General features: G+C 48.4%; 1 protein-coding gene across 2 annotated transcripts in view; it reads right to left on the bottom strand.

Annotated features, from left to right (window-relative positions):
• MARCHF4 (membrane associated ring-CH-type finger 4) overlaps positions 1–17,585 on the bottom strand; it is a 112,674-nt gene that overhangs the window by 34,543 nt on the left and 60,546 nt on the right. Inside the window, exon 2 of one of the 2 annotated variants that reach the window (XM_056350292.1) lies at positions 3,798–3,959. In XM_056350292.1, the coding sequence (XP_056206267.1) occupies positions 3,798–3,959 (162 nt within the window). The remainder of the gene's footprint in view (positions 1–3,797; positions 3,960–17,585) is intronic. The other variant, XM_056350293.1, reaches the window with a different exon arrangement.

The following is a 17,585-nucleotide window of genomic DNA, read 5'->3' as shown; positions in this document are numbered from 1 at the left end:
AAACAAGCACTCATCAGCTCTTAAGGGAGCATCACCACAGTCAAAATAGAGCTGGAAAAGAACTGGGACTGGATCCCAACCCCAGCACTGGATAACTGAGGATTTTTGGAGCTGAAACAACCCTCGATACAGGAAGAGTCAGAGGTAATGACTGTAAAGCAGAGCTGAACTCACTGAGGCTGCAGGCAGTTGTAGGTCTGGGAAGGTTAGTTCAAACAGATTTTTGATTTGCTAAAATCAGAGTGGATGTGGTTCAGGAGAAGGTACAAAGGAGCTGTATAGATGAAACTCACTGCAGAGTCCCATCATGGCAGGTACTTAGTCCACTATGCATCAGCACCAGGGCGTCTGCAGTACTATTACATGCTTCTGAAACTCTGTGTTTTCAGGGCCTTTTCAAAATCATGGGCTTTGCACAAATATCATAATGGAGAGGAGCAATTAAAGCCTCCATGCCCATGACTTCTATCTCGGTGACTGGCAGACTGGAGATCAGGAGGATGGATGGGTGGTCAGACAAAAGCTCTGGATCTTCTGGCTGCTCACAGCTGGTGGGATATTTTTGCTTATTTGCTGCCCAGCTGCTGCTTGGCCGGACACCTCTCATGTTGTTCAAAACCCTTAAACCCCCAGTCTCTGTGGGTTTGCAGTGTAGCTTTTTACTTTTAAGGCTTTCACTTTTAAATGCTTGCAATCCAGGGATGGGGGTAGGTGGTATTAATTTATAGAGGTTAATTCTGCCAAAATACCAGACTAAAGGCCTCTTTCTGGTATGAGGCATCATAACAGCCTGAAGGCTGGAAGGAGTCTGTGTTAATTATGCATGAACCATGTTCCCTCAGCTGCAACTTCTCCGCCCATACCACAACTCTCCACACACATCTGGCCCATGTTGTGCTCCTAGGCAACTTCTCCACCCATACCACAACTCTCCACACACATCTGGCCCATGTTGTGCTCCTAGGCACTCCAAAAAATGCCCAGCAGATGTCAAAATGGGCAGAGAAACATGCAGATCCCAGAGAACATGTGGGTGTTGGGTGTGCTGCTCTGCTCAGACCAACTGGACATGCTTCAGGGACTCCAGGACCTGCCAGCTGCCTGGGTTTGGCTTCCCAGTGGTCTGTCATAGGAGAGGACACAGGGGCTAGGTAGGCCACATGGCTCATCAAAATCTAGCCAGGCTCAGAGCATCACCCAAACAGGTTTCATTTGACAGGGTGAGGTCTCTGTGGTCCTTGCCTGTGTTACAGTTTGTCTGGAATAAACAGACAACTATTACTTCCTACAGCTTTTGCACTCAAGAATCTGTCCTTGAGAAATTCAGAGCTTTCTAGTAAGAATAAAGCTGGGCAGAATTTCCAGCAGACCCTGGAGAAGAAAGGCCAGGGACTATTACTTTACTTTTGCAGACATGCTTGTATGTCCAGGTGCCCCCTGTTATCCACATGTGGGGTGAATACCAAGCAGAAAGGATGCTCTTCCTGCCTGCACGTGCTGCGAGACGTTATGGCACATAGTGTCAGGGCATCGCAGCCCCTGGGTCCTTTCTGCCTCCCTTTCCCAGCATCAGAGGCTGGTGAGAGCCGCTGAGGAAAGAGACATGCATGGTGATGGGTTATGAGGGGCTTGAGCTCTTAGTCCTCGTGGGAAGTCCAGGCCTGGTACATCAGCCACTTCCCATGGGATTTCACGTACTAGTGTAGTGTAGCATCTGCTTCCCAGAATGCCTTTGTACTGGCACCAGTCAGGACACCCGGGCACACAGCTGTAAATCTATTTATTCCAGATCAAGTGGCTTTTCACTCCAGTTGCTTCTTCCCACCCTCCAAATCTCCCAGTGCTTCTGCAAGAAGTGCTGTGAAAGCTATGCCAGCAACACAAAGCCTCTGAGCCCAGGTTTTGCACGGTCCTCTGGGACACTTGCTCCTGGAGCTGAGCTCTCTAACTCAGCTGCTCCTGCCACTCAGTTTTTGTGTTGATGGCAAAGGCCAGCAGATCAGGCCCCTTTCTAACACAGGAGCCCAGAAAGAGCAATGCTTTGCACAGGCTTTTGAACTGTGTGTGTGGGAGGGGAGCTTGTCTGTGGATAGCTCCAACAAGTTTTAGCTGAGTGAGGAGCAGGAGGAAAATCGCTGACCTGTTGCCCTGAGTCTCTGGAAGCATTTGGAGGTTATTCATTAAAGGCAGTGCTGGCTACATATGCACTCACAAATCTGCACCCACAGACCTTCAGTGTTGCTCAGGATTGCACCCCTAATCTGAGCATTAGGGCACTCATGGACCAGCTTTCAAGAAACAAACAAATGCTGCTTTGTCCACATCGCTCCTCCTGTGTATCAATCTGCTCTGTTACCAGAGCCAGGAAATTAAAACACCCTGGGTCTGGGGTTTGGGATGAAACTACTGATCTCTCCAGCCCACGGCACAAGGCAAATTGAATCAGGAACTGTAGGGACTTGCAGAGAGCAGGCAGTCTTATTCCTTCCCCCTAGCAAAATTTCCCCAGGATGCTCCACTAATTTCGCTATTTCATTTAAGTCTGGAGTCCTAAATGGCTGTCCCTGTTTCCTCACTGTGGTTAGTGACCTCAGGCTTGGAAAAAGATACACAGAGACTGCAGTTTGGAGGGGAGAGCAGGAGTTTCCATTCCCCCTCTACTGCCATACAACTGGGCACGATCACTAGCAAATCCTTGCCTCCTGTTAGAAAGCAGAGCAACCGGCAAAGAGCCAAAGCCCTCCACCAGATTCTGGACAAACCAACATCCTTACAGACATTTCCCCAGTCTCTAAACCACAGCATGCTGCTGTAACATGTCTCCAGTCCAGATGATGCTAATTAAGCAGTAGTGCCTGGATGTTATGTTCTCCTTACATCCAAGGCACTAATGGTGCTCAGCAAAGGCATTCAGCAATTAATTCATCTTCAGGTGTTGCCCCAGAAATAAATCAATAGCTATTAAGGATAATTTATACCTTTTTTTAACAGTCACACAGTCTTCCCCATTCTGAATCTTGATTTTAAATTACCAGCCTGCAGTGGGGCTTATTAAACCACAGTGCTTTTGAACTCAGAAGAGAAAGAAGGTGGGTCCTCTGATGCCTTTCAGAGCCACTTACACCAAGATGTGCCTTATCTGTTGTGTGTACATCTGTAAATGTCCACCAAGAATCAGGCTTGGAGAGATCAGAGCATCAGAGCCAACACCCCTTGTGCCATGCCAGGATGTATTTGATCACGGGGGAGCAGCGAAGTGAAAAGGGTGGCAAGATGAGAGAGCTGTAAGAGCCCTCCATCTGCCTCCTCTGCCCCTTATGCCAACACAGAGGAGGCTCAGCAGGAGAAGATCAGGCTTAATGGCACAACTATAGACACGTGGAGCCTCAGGATACTGCTCTGTCACAGACTGTGTGCTCCGTTGTAGCAAATTCTGTAACTGCTCCATACTCATCCGCCCCTGGAGACCGTGGCATACCTGTGGTCTCCAGTGGATGAACACATTGGAAGGGCTGTGAGGTGTTACAGCACTATCATGGTCACACTGGCGTTTTCAACAGGAGGCAAGTGAATGTGGGAATGGTCAAAGGACAGCAAAAGCAGACTCCCAGACGATGCCCCTGGTATCACCAAGCAAAACATGGGGGCTTCTTCGGACCCCCAACAACCCTTTTGAAGCGCCTCCGACATATAGATCGCTGTGCACAGGGAAGGAAACCCCATGCAGGTAGAATTCACTTGCTCCCAGAAACAAAAACAGAAATGAGAAAAAATAGACTTTGAAATGTCTCTAGTACCTTTACCTGCAGAGGGTTCTTTGTGCTTATGGCAATGACGTGATACTTGTAGTAACACAGCTCACAGCTCCAGCAGCCTCTCTCGCTAATCCATTTGATCAGACATGGCTGGTGTGTGCACTTCACTGATCCATCACATCGACACGGGCTCAGCAACTCCCCCTGAAAAAGAGAGACAGCACCAATGAGGCTCCCCTCCTCCCACAGGCACGGCATGGCAGAAGCTCCATCATCCACCTATTTGCTCTTTGTTCCTTTTGACCTGGTTTGGCTTAGGTAATGCTGCCTCCATCCATTTTGCCTCTAATAATTCTCAGCTGATGTGAACTGAGTTTGACTGGAGTGTAGCAGTCTCAGATACTTGAGTCCTACATTTTTTTGTGGAAAGAGACAGCTGGGTAGATAAAAGATGCCTAATATTGCTGAAGGAAAAATTAGACAAACATAACTCTTACTAGTACCAGAGGTTCCACACTAGACCATAACCATTGGACACAGCTCTGTTGGCAACCAGATGCCACTGTTTCACCTGCTTTAGAAGGTGAGGTTTGGTGGGGATAGCTGCAAGGGAGCAGACTGGTGGCCTGCTCAGCCCAGGGTGGCTACCTCAAGCACAGACATGGCAGCCCTCGGACCTTCTGCTCAGGCTAGCTTGTGCCAGCTGTGGAGGTGCCGCTCCTCCCCAGGAGCTGGACCGAGCCCAGCACCCTGTGGTACATCCCAGGACTTGCCAGGCAATGGGCGTTTGCTGCACTAGACACAGCACTTGCCTTCCCCATGCCCCTGCACTGAAGAATCTGGTTGTGGGTGGCAGGGGTGTGCTTTGGGTCCAGGTCCCTGTGAAGCCATAGCCTGGCAGGGCACAGGTCCTCAAAATTACACCCCACCCACTCACCCCATCCACTTCTCCCAGACAGTCTGTCCCAGAAGTGAGTCATGCTGCTGCATTGCCTATAGGGCTGGCTATTTCCAGCCTAGAAGCAAGCAAGATGGAGAACAAATTGTGTCCTGGCTTTTATGACGGGCAGCCAAAACACTGAGCCTCCTGGCTCGCTCCCTTGTTTCTGGTGTAGCTTTAAACAGGGTATCCAGGAAAACCCAGCATTATACTGATCCATCTGCTATCATCCTGTTCACGGTGAGACTGAATTCCTCTCTGCACACACATGCTCAGGAACTAATTTTACAGTCATTTGCCATTGCTTATTTAGGGAAGAACAGAGCCATTACATTTTACCCTCTATCTCTTAGTGTTTAAAAGCCAGAGTATAGACCCCAATAGTGTATTTAGCTGTGCTCCAAGATTTAAAAGCTTTTAAAGGCAGAATAAGACTATCTATGGGATGGGGAAGGCTGGCATAATACTTTCAGTGTTTGGGAGAGGATATTTCCTCTTACAACCTTAGATCAGCCCCATCATTACCACTGACAGAGCACCAGGAAAACAGATCCTGGTGTTTGAGGCTGCTGGGCACAGTAAAAGACATCCATGCCAGCTACCTTGGGTTAGGAAACCAGATCCTGATCTTGCTAACCCTGGTAGGGAACTGTCTACCTTTCAGGGTACCACATCAGGTTTTAGGACCTGAGGAACTGAGTACCATGCCGGGTGAGAGCGATACTTTTTTTTTTATGAAGCCTAATGCAAACATGTTAATCATTTCATTTGCTTCGGCTAGGTGACCTAAAAATGTCATCTTCCATGAAATTTTAACAAAACTGTAAATAACTTTTTATATTACAAAACCAGGCTCACCTCTACCTGTCACTTGTTTTCATTAGACACCGGAGAAGATGCAAAGGGAGAGGGGGAGCAAGGAGGGTGTAGGATCCATGAACCTTTTTCACCTGGAAAGGTGTGACAGGAAAAGCCAGAAGAAGGGAAGCAGAGAAGGATTAGATGGGAGGAAGGTGCATGTGGGAAGAAGCACTGACATTTGGCAGCGCTCACTAAACCTCTTCCACACCAAGAGCTAGCTTGGTACAAGGACTGCTCTGTGCCTCTAGTCCACCCTCCTGATCTCAGTCCCTGGTGCTTTATTTTCTCAGCAGCTTCACTCCTCAGCACACAAGTGTGAGCCCAGCACAAACGGGTAATGCAGAAGCATCCCAGCTCTACAGCGTCCCTGCCTTTCCACCCTGCTGCACACTGGGGTCTCCTGAAGGGCTCAAAATGGCAAGTGAGGGACCTGGGTTTTGTCTAATGAGCAGCTGGAGGCACTGGTGATAAAGGATCAGGGATGGGGCAGAACGGAGCAGGAACCAAGAGCAACAACCTCCAAGCAAAGGCAGAAGAGAAAAGCTGTAGCTGCTGCCTGAACTCACGTTGGCTTCTTGGGCTCTGTAATAAATGAGCCTGGAATCCGTGCTTGCCTCTTCACAGCCAAGGACTGTTCATAGACATCCCACACCACCACGGGGACCCAGTTCTCCTTCCCTAATTGGGATGCTCTGGCACAGACAGTCCTGCCAGCTCCTGCAAGAGCTCAGGACTCAACTGTGGAGATGGATCCCCCAGTTTCTTGGTTTCTGCAAATCCAGCAAAACCCTGATTTATCACATTTTCTCCAGCCGTGTGAAATATTACATCCTTGTGTGTAGCGCACAGCTATTTTTGCATACTGTGAAGCCCAATTCTGTCCACAGCAGGCATTCATAAAACACTGCCACAAGCACACACATGCACATGCACTCCTGTACCAGCAGAAAAATAAACACCAGGGACATATTAAAGGAATAAATCCTTTATACAGCAAAGAAGGCGGCTGTACAGCGAGCTCAGGAGCAGTCCATTGGCTGTGATACACATGAAGGATTCTCTGCACAGAGACCTCTGCTAAAAGCTTCATGGACACAAAAGCAAGCCCCAAATGAGGTGCAGATCACAGCAATTAGAGATGGAAATTAAATCCCCGTGCCCATTTCTGTAGGTTTGTAGAAGATGGCTCTGCATGACATCTTCACCAGTGCTCCAAACAACAGCATTCCCACCAATTCACTTTGGGGACTGCTCTCCAAAGTCCCTTTGAAGGGTGTACTTCCCGACACCTGTTTTTGCAATCTTCCTTTGTAGAGTTCCATCCCATCACTTGGATCAGCCTAAGCAGCATTTCTGCTTCGTCAGCAACAGAGAAACACTCCCTGGCTGCAAGCTTCATCCTCAGCTTGCTCAGTACCATCTTATTCCCCTGAAACAACCAAGTGGACTTTGGACTCAGGGCACCTGCCTTTTCTTTTTGTTGTTATACAAGTCTAAATTTGGGGTTATGTCTGTCTTGGTTTAACCCCAGCTGGCAACTAAGCAACACGCAGCTGCTTGCTCACAGCCCCCCACCCCCAGCGGGACAAGGAGAACAGTCAGGAAAAAGGTAAAACCTCGAGGGTTAAGAACAATTTAATAATTAAGATTAATAATTAATAATAATAACTGTAATGCAAAGGAGAGAGAGAGAGGGATAAAACCCAAAAGGGGTGGGGGGAAGCGATGCGCACTACAATTGCTCACCACCTGCTGACCGATGCCCAGCCAGTCCCTGAGCAGCGATCGGCCGCCCCCGGCCAACTCCCCCCAGCTGATATACTGAGCATGGTGTTCTATGATATGGAATAGCCCTTTGGCTAGTTCGGGTCAGCTGTCCTGGCCGTGTCCCCTCCCTATTTCTTGTGCCCCTCCAGCCTTCTCGCTGGCAGGGCCTGAGAAGCTGAGAAGTCTTTGACTTAATGTAAACATTCCTTAGCAACAACTAAAAATATCGGTGTGTTATCAACATTATTCTCATACTAAATCCAAAACACAGCACTGTACCAGCTACTGAGAAGAAAATGAACTTGTCCCAGCTGAAACCAGGATGATGTCAAAGGTGGAAGATCAGAGTTTACAAAAAGGGAATGGTGCTCTGGCTTCAGCCATAACCCTTTCAACATAAGGATGAAATATCTTCCCTATATATTACTCTTCTGTGAAAAGTAGCGTACTAAGCAACTCTATATAATATTCTTTCCTTATTTCTGGCTGTGATGGGAGCTTGTCTTTAGAAGCAGCACGGGCAAGGCCAGGCTGAACTGGCTTTACCCCGAGGAGGCTGATACTGCTGGAGATGAACCAGAAGTGCAGGTCTGTTCCAGCTCTGTCCTCTCCTTATGAATTCCCAATCTGTGCCCATTGAAATACGTCAAAGTAGTTAATGATTATCTTGGCCCAGCTATTTTAAGCCTGCTGGGAGGAGTTCTGAGAAAGAATGCGGAAAAATATTGTTACCAGTGCATGCTTCTGATGCTCAGTACATCTAGGGAGAAAATAACGACGTTGGGAGCAGCATCACCCCTGTTGCGTGCTGGTCAGTGTTTCGCTTGGCCATTTTATGTCTCATTTACCAGTCCTGGGAGCACATCCACATGTTGCTACCAAAGCTGCAGCTGCTCACCCGCCCCCAGGCAGTCATGGGATGTGTTTCCCAGGCTTGTTGTTTTAACTCTATGAATTAAGTATAGCCAATTTACCCATCCAGTCTCCTTTGAACACGGCAGGGCTGGGTACAGTGGTGTCATTGGGCCAGGATGTGGTCTCCTGAACTCTCCCAGCTCCAGCTGTGCTGACCTACATCTGCTGCCTGGGCTGTTCCTGAGCACCAGCGCAGGTGGAAAAAAGCTACATTAGCAACATCCTGCTACCACAGCTATTAAAGCAAACATTTTGAAAACCAGTGCAAGCTGTACAGCAAACTGGGATGGCTGATGGTGATCTTAACAACTGAAGCTTTTCCTCAGCTGTGTGTTTTCTCTGCTCAGGTGTACAAAGTAGTGTCAGCCATCAGCATCACCCACAGGACCAGTGCCCTGGACCACAGCAGGGCAGTGAGAAGATGCTGAAAGAGTCACCCACATCAGAAGGGCTACCATCTCTCCCTGAGTATGCACATGCAGCTGCCACTGCTCAAGGGAGTAGCTGCACATGTGGATCTGACCACTGGCATTTATCTGCCTTGTTTAGAAAAGGAAACTAGGGATATTTAATTTCAGGTCTTCATCTAGGTCTCCTAAATACACTTAAATCTTCATATTGAATTTAGATGCAATGGTAAGTTTTATCATGGCAAATAAATGCCAAATGATTCCTGCATTAGGAACATAATTACAGAGGAATTAAGTCTGCTGGCAAATAGAAACCCTTTTATTAAAAAAAACAAAACCAGTTACAGAGCTGGTAAACTTCAATAAACACGTACTAATAATCACTCTTTCTTCACACACGCTTAAAAAAGCTGCCCCTCCACCCCTGTAAACTAAACACACATGTTACTATCAGAATCTCAAATGCTTCCTGAGTACCCTCCTGTGTGTGAGCACTGTGCCAGCCAACAACAGACAACAAGGGAAGGGACATGAAATAAGTATCTATGTGTGTGTGTATACTTATATGTATGTAAACTGCATGAAATTCTCCAGCACCGGGGGGATTGATGCAGAGTATGGACTCTGTGGGCTGATGTTTCCTGTGGTGTCAGGACAGCACAGGACACAGTTGTGTACAGGGCTTTGTGGTGGGGTGGCATCTCCCCAGGGACCCCAGCAGAGAACAGGGTGTTAACCCCAATTTCTGTCTTGGCAGCAGTTCAGAGAGACTTTCTGGGTGTGTGTGTGGGGGGGGTGTCCCTCGACTGGGCAACTCCCTAAAACCTGGGGAACCTATAGGAAACTTTATACGAGCGATTATAAAAAGAAATAACCTTGACTCCTTGCAGCTCCCTTCCCACCCCCAGGTGCCACCACTGCTGCCATGCCACCTCTGTGACCAGGATGGGCTCATCCTACAGCTCCCCTGCAAGACCGGGCATCCCTGTGGCACGCAGAGGCGGCGCTGCCCCATGCCAGGCAAGAGCCATGTGCCCTGCAGTGCGATGAGTGCCCCTCGCCTCAGCAGCCAGAGAAGAGGCAGCCCTGTAAGGGACTGGAGAAAAACCCTGCTCTGGACAATTATTTCTGTTGCTAAGCCACGGTTTTGAGCCTGCAGCTGCTTGACTAAAGTTTTTGGTGTGTGATCTTGGCCTGGCAGCTCCCTGGGGCAGGACTACATCTCTGCGGGGCTCTGGCATGGTAGAGGAGTGGGTCCCTCTCTGGGGCTCCTCATCCCCACAACAATACAAGTGAGCAGCCACAGCTGGGCACAGCAGTCTGGGGGCTCTGAGATGGGGGGGGGGGGGACGACAACAACAACTACGACACAGATCTGCTTTCTTTGTGATTTTCTGCAATTTTTGATAGGTATTAGCCATTCTGGCAGCCCTGCAAATGGGGCATTTACCTCTTAGGGGGCAATGACTAATGTAGGAACAAAACACAGGTATCCCTCTGCCTGCAGGCTGGGTGCAAGCTGAAAGGCAGCTCGGCTTTAATGCATGCCCTTGCTCCAGCAGCTATCACACAAGCTTTGGGCCAGTCTCAGCTATGCCACCAAAATAGGAGCAGAAGAGGTTTGTGAAAACCTGTTCCACCAGAACAAAGTTGAACTTTGCCTGAAATATGGAATAACAAAGGATTTCCAGGAATTACTTATCAATAGACCAAGGAGCAGAGAGCTTAGAATATATAGATCACAGTGGGATATATTTGCTTTTCTCTCTACAGAAGGATTTGCACAAGAAAAATAACTTTACTTAGGTGTTCTAGAGCCCACTTCATCCTAATGTCATTGAACATGTTTTTGATTAGCTGATTTAAGTAATTCTTACTAAATGTTGCTCAGTTGCAAGGAATCAAAAGGCAAGCATCTCAAATATCACCTGCTGTGCCTCATCAGGTGTGATAATAGCACCGATTAAGTGAAGAGCCTTCAGTGCATAGAAATCACAGTGCTACGCATGTGAAATCAAGATACCTGAATATCCCTGAGCACTTGGGTGTTAGAGCGAATTTAGCTCCAGAGTTGTCCTGAATGCAGAGCAGAGCTGTCTCAGCATCCCAGAGAAGTGTCCTAGTCTGCAGCTCTTGGGCTTTCACTCGAAGTATCGAGCCTTTAAACTTTTGGAGATTTACTGCAGACCGCATCCATTTTGTGAGCTAGAAAAATCTAGTCCCTTCCAAAAGAGAAATCTACTGTTGTTTCACTCTGGTTCTTCTTAAGTAAAAATTAGAAGTATTTAAGACAACACTTAGATTTATTCTGTGTGAGATACAAGAGTGAGTTCAGTTTTGCTCCCTAGGATGCTGGGGTAACTCTGATGCAACTTCATGAAGCCAAACAGCTCTTCAGCCCAAATCAAGTGCCCTTAAGTTATGGCTTGTTGTAATAAATTTTCAACGAATGAAAGAGCTTTTCCATTACCTTTTTTTTTTTTTTTTGTACAAATGGCCTTTTCTATTGAAAAAGCCTTAGCTAAATAGAATTCTTCTAAATACACAGCTTCTTTTTCACGGAAAAAAACAGATAGCAATTATTCCTTATTATCTCTGTTCCTGGGGGACCTTCACCTTTCTACTTCTCCAGTCCTCATCAGATTCATCAATGCATATTTTAAAAGTTCAAAGTACAAAGTTAATGCTTTCAGCATGCAAGTACCATATAATGCAATTCTTATCAGATATGTGCTCATAATTCAGCAAATTGAACTTTGCAGCTACTTCCCTGGGAAGCTGTTCATAAAGATACTCAGCTAATGGCCATTTCAGAAAACATTATGCCATCAGCCGCTGAGGAGCAGCCATGGAAAATCCACAGAAATGGATGATGGTTTGACTCTCGAGATGATAGAACCCACTTTGAAAGATAGTGAAACAAACAGAGCAATAGAATTTTTTTCTTTCCTCTTTTTTTCCCCAAGAAAGCTGAAAACCCCTTCAACGTAAGAGCTAAGAAAATCTTAATTTTGTAATATCTACCTCATCTTCCCCCTTTCTCCATGAACAAGAAAATGGCCAGGTGCTCTTGGCAGCAGTGAGATGCTCCTTTCAAAAGTGCAGCAACTGCTAAGAGCTACTTCGTGCCGGTACCATCAAGCTCATCAATGGAGGGGAGTGGAAAATTACAGTACTGCAGGATTTGGGGGTTCCCATCTGCCATAGACCCCCAAGGGACCCAGAGCCGGGACTGAGGGCAGTGGGGTGGGGAACTCGGGGAGATGTGTGGGCATTCAATAAGCAGAAGCTAATAACAAGGTGCAGACAGAAGTGCATAGCCTGACTCCGGTACTCAAAGGCAGTATTTCCCAGCTGGGAGCAGAGCGGGGATTTGGCAGGAGGGGCTGCCCCAACAGGTCTCGATGGGGATGGTTATGTAGGAGCTTTCCTGCTCCACCTGGGCTGGTCAGGACCCACAGCTCTGAGATGGAAACCCTCCAAAGCCATGGGTTTCTCCAAAGCAGCTTGTGTCTCCTGCCGCACAGGGCAGCACCGGGATGGAAGCAGCCGCTGGCCTCGGGTGCATCCGGGGTGAAGGCTGCTGCTGGGGCTTGCGGCCAGCCTGGCATGGGGTTGAAGGCAGAAGCAGTGGAGGAGCAGTGAAGTGGGAGACAGCACATCACACACAGGGCTGCTGCAGCAGCCAGGGAGCTGTGATATACAATAATGAGCATGGTTTGTTTACTTTTAGCTTCAGCAGCCCTGCAGGACTGAGCTGTTTCATTAAGACGTGGCCTGATCCGCTTTTCCTTTCTGCCTCCTGGACTCAAGGAGAATATGCAATTACAAAGTTCACTCATGTAGAGCCCTTCAATTACTGGGTAACTCTGTTACGGCTTTTCCAAATGTTACGAGACTCGTGCAGTAGGACATGACATCTGAAGTAATTCATTTTTCATCTGCCGATTAGCAGAAATTAAAATGGTTCTCAGAACATCCCAATTTATGTGAGATCAAGTTCCTTATTACTACAGACTGTCTTAGTGGGGAAGGCACTTCTTTTTAACATCTTGGGCAACCCTGCAAGCAGAGATGCTGAACAAAAATATGTGAAGGAGGCAGCAGAGGGAAGAACAGAGGCCCTCAGGGACCATGGGTGGTGGAGCTCCAGAGCCTTGCATTCCAATACTGCCATAAGGTCACTTAAATGTTTGGCGGAAAGTCAAAATGCTTGCTGGCACAAACATGCACTGGAGGCAGAGGCACTTCCTTTGGAAATGATGTGGTTACGGAGTGAGGCTGAACTGCCTTTACTGGCAGTGAGCTAAACACCAGCCATAAATATAAAATGTTTCTTCAGCAGGTATCTGCAGAGAGAGCAAGTGGAGCGGCAGCAGAGCAGCCGCCTGCAGGCTGCACTCACGCAGTGGTGATGGATACCGCTCAGGAACCCCAACAGGCCAAACCAACCACCGCTGCCCATACCTCACCAGTGGGATCTGGGGAAAGACCCACCCACGGGGCTGGGGAGGAGGTGTCTGCAGGGCTGGCAGCTCAGGGTCATGCCACAGGGAGTCAGGGGGCTGCGAGTTAGATGGGAGAGTCAGTGGCAGCGTGGAGCAGCTGGAGCAAGTGATGGGATAAGGGAGGGGGTAAAAGCAGGGAGTCTCAAACCACTTGGCCACAACAAGAGTGGTCACTTTCCCCCTTCACTTTCTACTTTCAAGACATCCTGCGTGCTGGAAAAACAGGTGAAGTCCCCCGGGGAAAGGCCGGGATTAGGAAGTGGGTAAGCACACTCTTGCTGACTCTTGGCACCATCCTCCCCACCCACCGCAGGAACATGGTCCAGATCTTACAAACCCTTAGGCCCTCTTAGTTGAAGTGCAGCAAAAATAAAAGGAGAACTGGGAAAGGAGAACTGGCAGCTTAATCCCCAAATCCCCTTGCCTTGCATGACACCTTTCAAGCTGAGAGCAGCTCAAGAGGATGGAGCTGAAGGTACTGGTGGTGCTGGCTGCACTGTCCCCAGGGGAAGCTGCACAGCAGTAATTCTGATTTCTCAACGTTGCCCTGGCCAAAGGCCTCCTGTATAAGAAGCTGAATGAATCCATGTGTTTCAGGCCTTGCCTGCATGTATCGCTTGCTGAAAAGCCTTGTTTTCCTACTTCAGCTGGGGAATCCAGCTTTCCCTTTCACAGGCAGAATATAAATCAGGGAGGTGAACAGGTAGAAATAAAGGTAAGAATAGCCATAACATCAGTAAAGTGGGCTACAGAGGCCGTTTTGTGATTTTTCTTTCAGTCTTCTGTTTTGCACAAGAACAAGGCCAGGTTTAGTGTGTACGTGTGGATATATAAACAGTGCCAGGGCTCTGAGGTTTCAGCACTGTCAGTGTAAAGATATTAAGCATTACATAGGGCTGATTTATTATCTGACTCTGCAATAACCTTTTGAAGATATACTGATTTGGCAATTTGCATATTAAAAAATACATCAACACCGAGGCAATGTCAGATGCTATGCATGGCTATGTTCCACTCCAGAGGTGGCTAAATTTCAAACAGTGGCCAAATCATTTGTATCCTTCAGCACGAAAGATGCCCTATTGAAATACGAATTATTACCCTCGCTGTTGTTGGTCTTTAATGTGCTTTGTCAGATTGCTTCTCCTGCTCCCTCCACATGGGATTTGCTGTATCAGATACAGAATCTGTTTCTGCCTCATGAGGTTCCTCCTACCATACCTGGATTAAGTTATTTAACTCAGTAAGGTACGTCCAGTCAGACTGCTGTGACAGGTCTTCCAGCATCCTCCTTTAGCCTGCAGGTAGGCTGCCTTCCTCTGAAACAACACATCTCCTCCGTAACAGCTTACAGTTCCCTTAGTGAGTTGTGCCTCCACACAGGAAGGGTCAAACACCTGTTCCTGGCCAGGCTTTTCTTTTGCCTTGGTAATGAAGCCAAAGGCACAAGCAATGAAATCAGTTCTCGGCACGCTCTTGGGCAGTGTTGGGAACGAAAAGTTGGTGTGCATCGACCACAGGCTTCAGCCACTTGAGCTGCACAGAGACCCCACTCTACCTCTCTCTAGTGGTGGAGATTTTATTGTCTTTCTAATCTGCAGTCACCTTCTAGGATGGGATTGTCCTTTACATCCACCCAGCTGCTTTGCTCCACTTCCTGGTACACCAAGCTAAGAGCAACATGGAAATATGCTGCTGGACCAGCTTACTTCCCAGACGATGACCTGCTATACTTCTGGCAGAACTACTTCTTCACTACTGTTCATGCCGCATCGCCAGCTGGGCCATTGGAGAGAGAAAAGGGAAGAGGGATGCTGTTCCCATTTCTTTGCCTTGGGTGTCACAGGTGCAAAGTGGCCAGGGCTGAAAGTCCCAAGAGCTGAGATCTTTTAGTGCAGTGCTCCTGGGCTTTGATATGCCAGGAAGATTTTAAGAGGTTTTTGAATATTCCTGGGGTTTTTTTCTTGCCTTTGCAGAACTGGCATTGGTAGAGAGATGAGCACAGAAATGAACACTATTCACAGATGCGTGTTACCTGGAAAGAGTCCCAATAATTGTTGAGATTTGTGTTCGGGGCAGGGTAGTGTGTAATCAGCTACTCATCTGCTCTTTGGTGCCAAATGCTGAGAAGTTGTGTCTGCAGAGGCGAAAGCATTCAGGCACGACTAAAGAAGCTCATTACCCAGCCATCACCCTTCACAGCGATGCTCCAGGAATGGGAAATATCTGTGGCAGCCACAGCCACTCCTTGTGGGCTGCAGCTCACTGGGAAGCGCAGCTGCCTGAGGTCAGCATGGGCAGGGCAGGTCCTGGCCCTGGCTCTCCCTCCTGCAGCTCCGCCGATGACATGTTTGGGGTGGGTTTGGGGCAATCTCCATGTGGGGATCCTTGCTCTGTGTACCAGGGTAATGACTCTTATCCACCACACACAGGGCCAACTGGAGACCACTTATCTGTATTTATCAAGGGCTTTAAAATCTTGAAATAAACAAGGTTGAGATTAAACGTGGCTGGCCACTGGTCTGCATGGGCATTGATCGTCACTGGCTGCCTTTGCCACTCTGGCAGTTGGAGGGTTTTCCAACCTTGATCACTGGGGCAGCCCACGTCTTCCCTGGAGAAAGGTCCTGCCCTTTGCAGTAGCCCTGTCCACCTGCAGGCACGTTTAAGTGGAAGGTGTCCTTCAGAGCCCCCTGCCAGCGTTACATGAAAGCAAACAGCCTTTGAGGGAAAAGAAACTACCCCACACATCAGCCTAGGCAGGGGGCTTCTCCTATTCAATACGTTTACACACAAATCCTCAGTCTGACTTTTGTGTTCTTGCTGAAAGGACTGGGAAGTGGGAGATTTTTTTAAACTTCATTTCCAGAACAAGTACCTCCAGCTACCATGTAAGCCTCTGTGAAATGCCAGTGCTCAGCAAGGTCTCTGGCTCTGGAGATGGCAGAGCAGGGTCGAGGTGCCTTGGCAGAGACACAGCACCTGCATCCATGGCTCCTGCCCAAGCCGTGTCTGCCTTCACCTCTTGTATCCACCCATTTCCACAGGCAGAAAATTGACTTGGAAATTTTTTTTGAGTGGCAGCAAGTGGGAAATGAAACTGGTGGTGCCTGCCGGCAAGGGTACTTGCAATCATCCGGAGAAGCTGGAGGACTTCTGACAGCCCCAGGGCCTGGCAGGTGGAAATGCTCCTTCTGTGTCCTCCAGATCCTCTCCTTGTGCTCGGCCACCATCCCTGGCTTCTGCCAGCAGCAGGAGAAGCTGGGTGGGATCTCTGCGTCCTGGGCTTCACTGTTCTGGGTCTCCAGCAATGTTGCCCTCCTGCTGCTGGGAGGAGAGCAACAGTGTTTGAATTTTTAAATTAATTTATTTTCTTTAATTTCTTTGGAGATGTCAGAGACAGAAGTCTGCCTGGTAACAGTGCTGATGAATGTGAGCACACAGGGGGCAGGTCTTGAAACATGCTCTGCTGCACTGCCACGTGTCTCAGGGCTGGCCATATTACAAACAGAGAGCAGGGTGCCCAAGTCATTCCTTGACGTGACGAGCTTGTTTTCTGGTTAAATTAATTGCTTAATAGGAATAAAATAATAATCCAAGCTTGTGACTATTAGATCTGCCCATCATTACAGAGGGGAGCTTGCCTCCCTCTTTACCTGATTAGATTGCAAGGAAACAGGGACATAAGCTGAGTGAGAATTTCCCCAAGGTGAGCCAGAAATACAGGCACGTTTGTCACCACAGGAATGATTTTATTTGCACAGCCTGCAGGTAACTTGTGCCATGTGAAAGCAACGCTCAGCGCTTGAGCTGGAGTGCATGAAAGGGAAGGCAGAGGGGAAGCGGTCACCTCGGCAGAATGTGATGAAAGGGAGCGAGGTGTGAAACTGCAAAGGAAACAGAGACGCGGAGAGCTGTGGTGTGAGGAGTAAACACAGGCTGGCAGCACGCGTGGAGCCCTGCCTGGTGCTGCCTGCACACTGGCCGCAGTCGATAGCAGCACCGGCTGTGCAGAAACAGCCAGGCGGCAACCCGGGGAGAGTTGTTATTTCATTTTCCCCATGAGGCAGCGGTAAACTGCTGCTAGGACTGAACATGTTAAAGTCACACCGCCTCAAGGCTGCCAGCAGATCCAGTCCTGCCTTGACCTGGGTGATGCTTTGCCTATCTGCTTCAGGCCATGGGACTTTGGGCAGGTGACCTCAGGGCTGATTACTTGCTCATCGTCCTGGGGCACAAGCTCTTCAGAGCAGAGCTTTGCCCTTTCCCCAGCTTTGCAGAGACCCTTGCATGTTGTTTTCTGGAAGCAAACCCAGAATTTTCCCTGCACTATGAAACAAGCTTAGATATGCAAAGGCAGTCACTCAAACCTGCCTGCCTGAGTCTGCCATAACCTTTCCTTTCCTCCCTGTCTGCCCTTTACATCACC

The sequence above is a fragment of the Falco biarmicus genome, chromosome 8 (genome assembly GCF_023638135.1).
Source record: "Falco biarmicus isolate bFalBia1 chromosome 8, bFalBia1.pri, whole genome shotgun sequence".
Lineage (NCBI taxonomy): Eukaryota > Metazoa > Chordata > Aves > Falconiformes > Falconidae > Falco > Falco biarmicus.
This window is presented reverse-complemented; position numbering and strand designations above follow the sequence as displayed.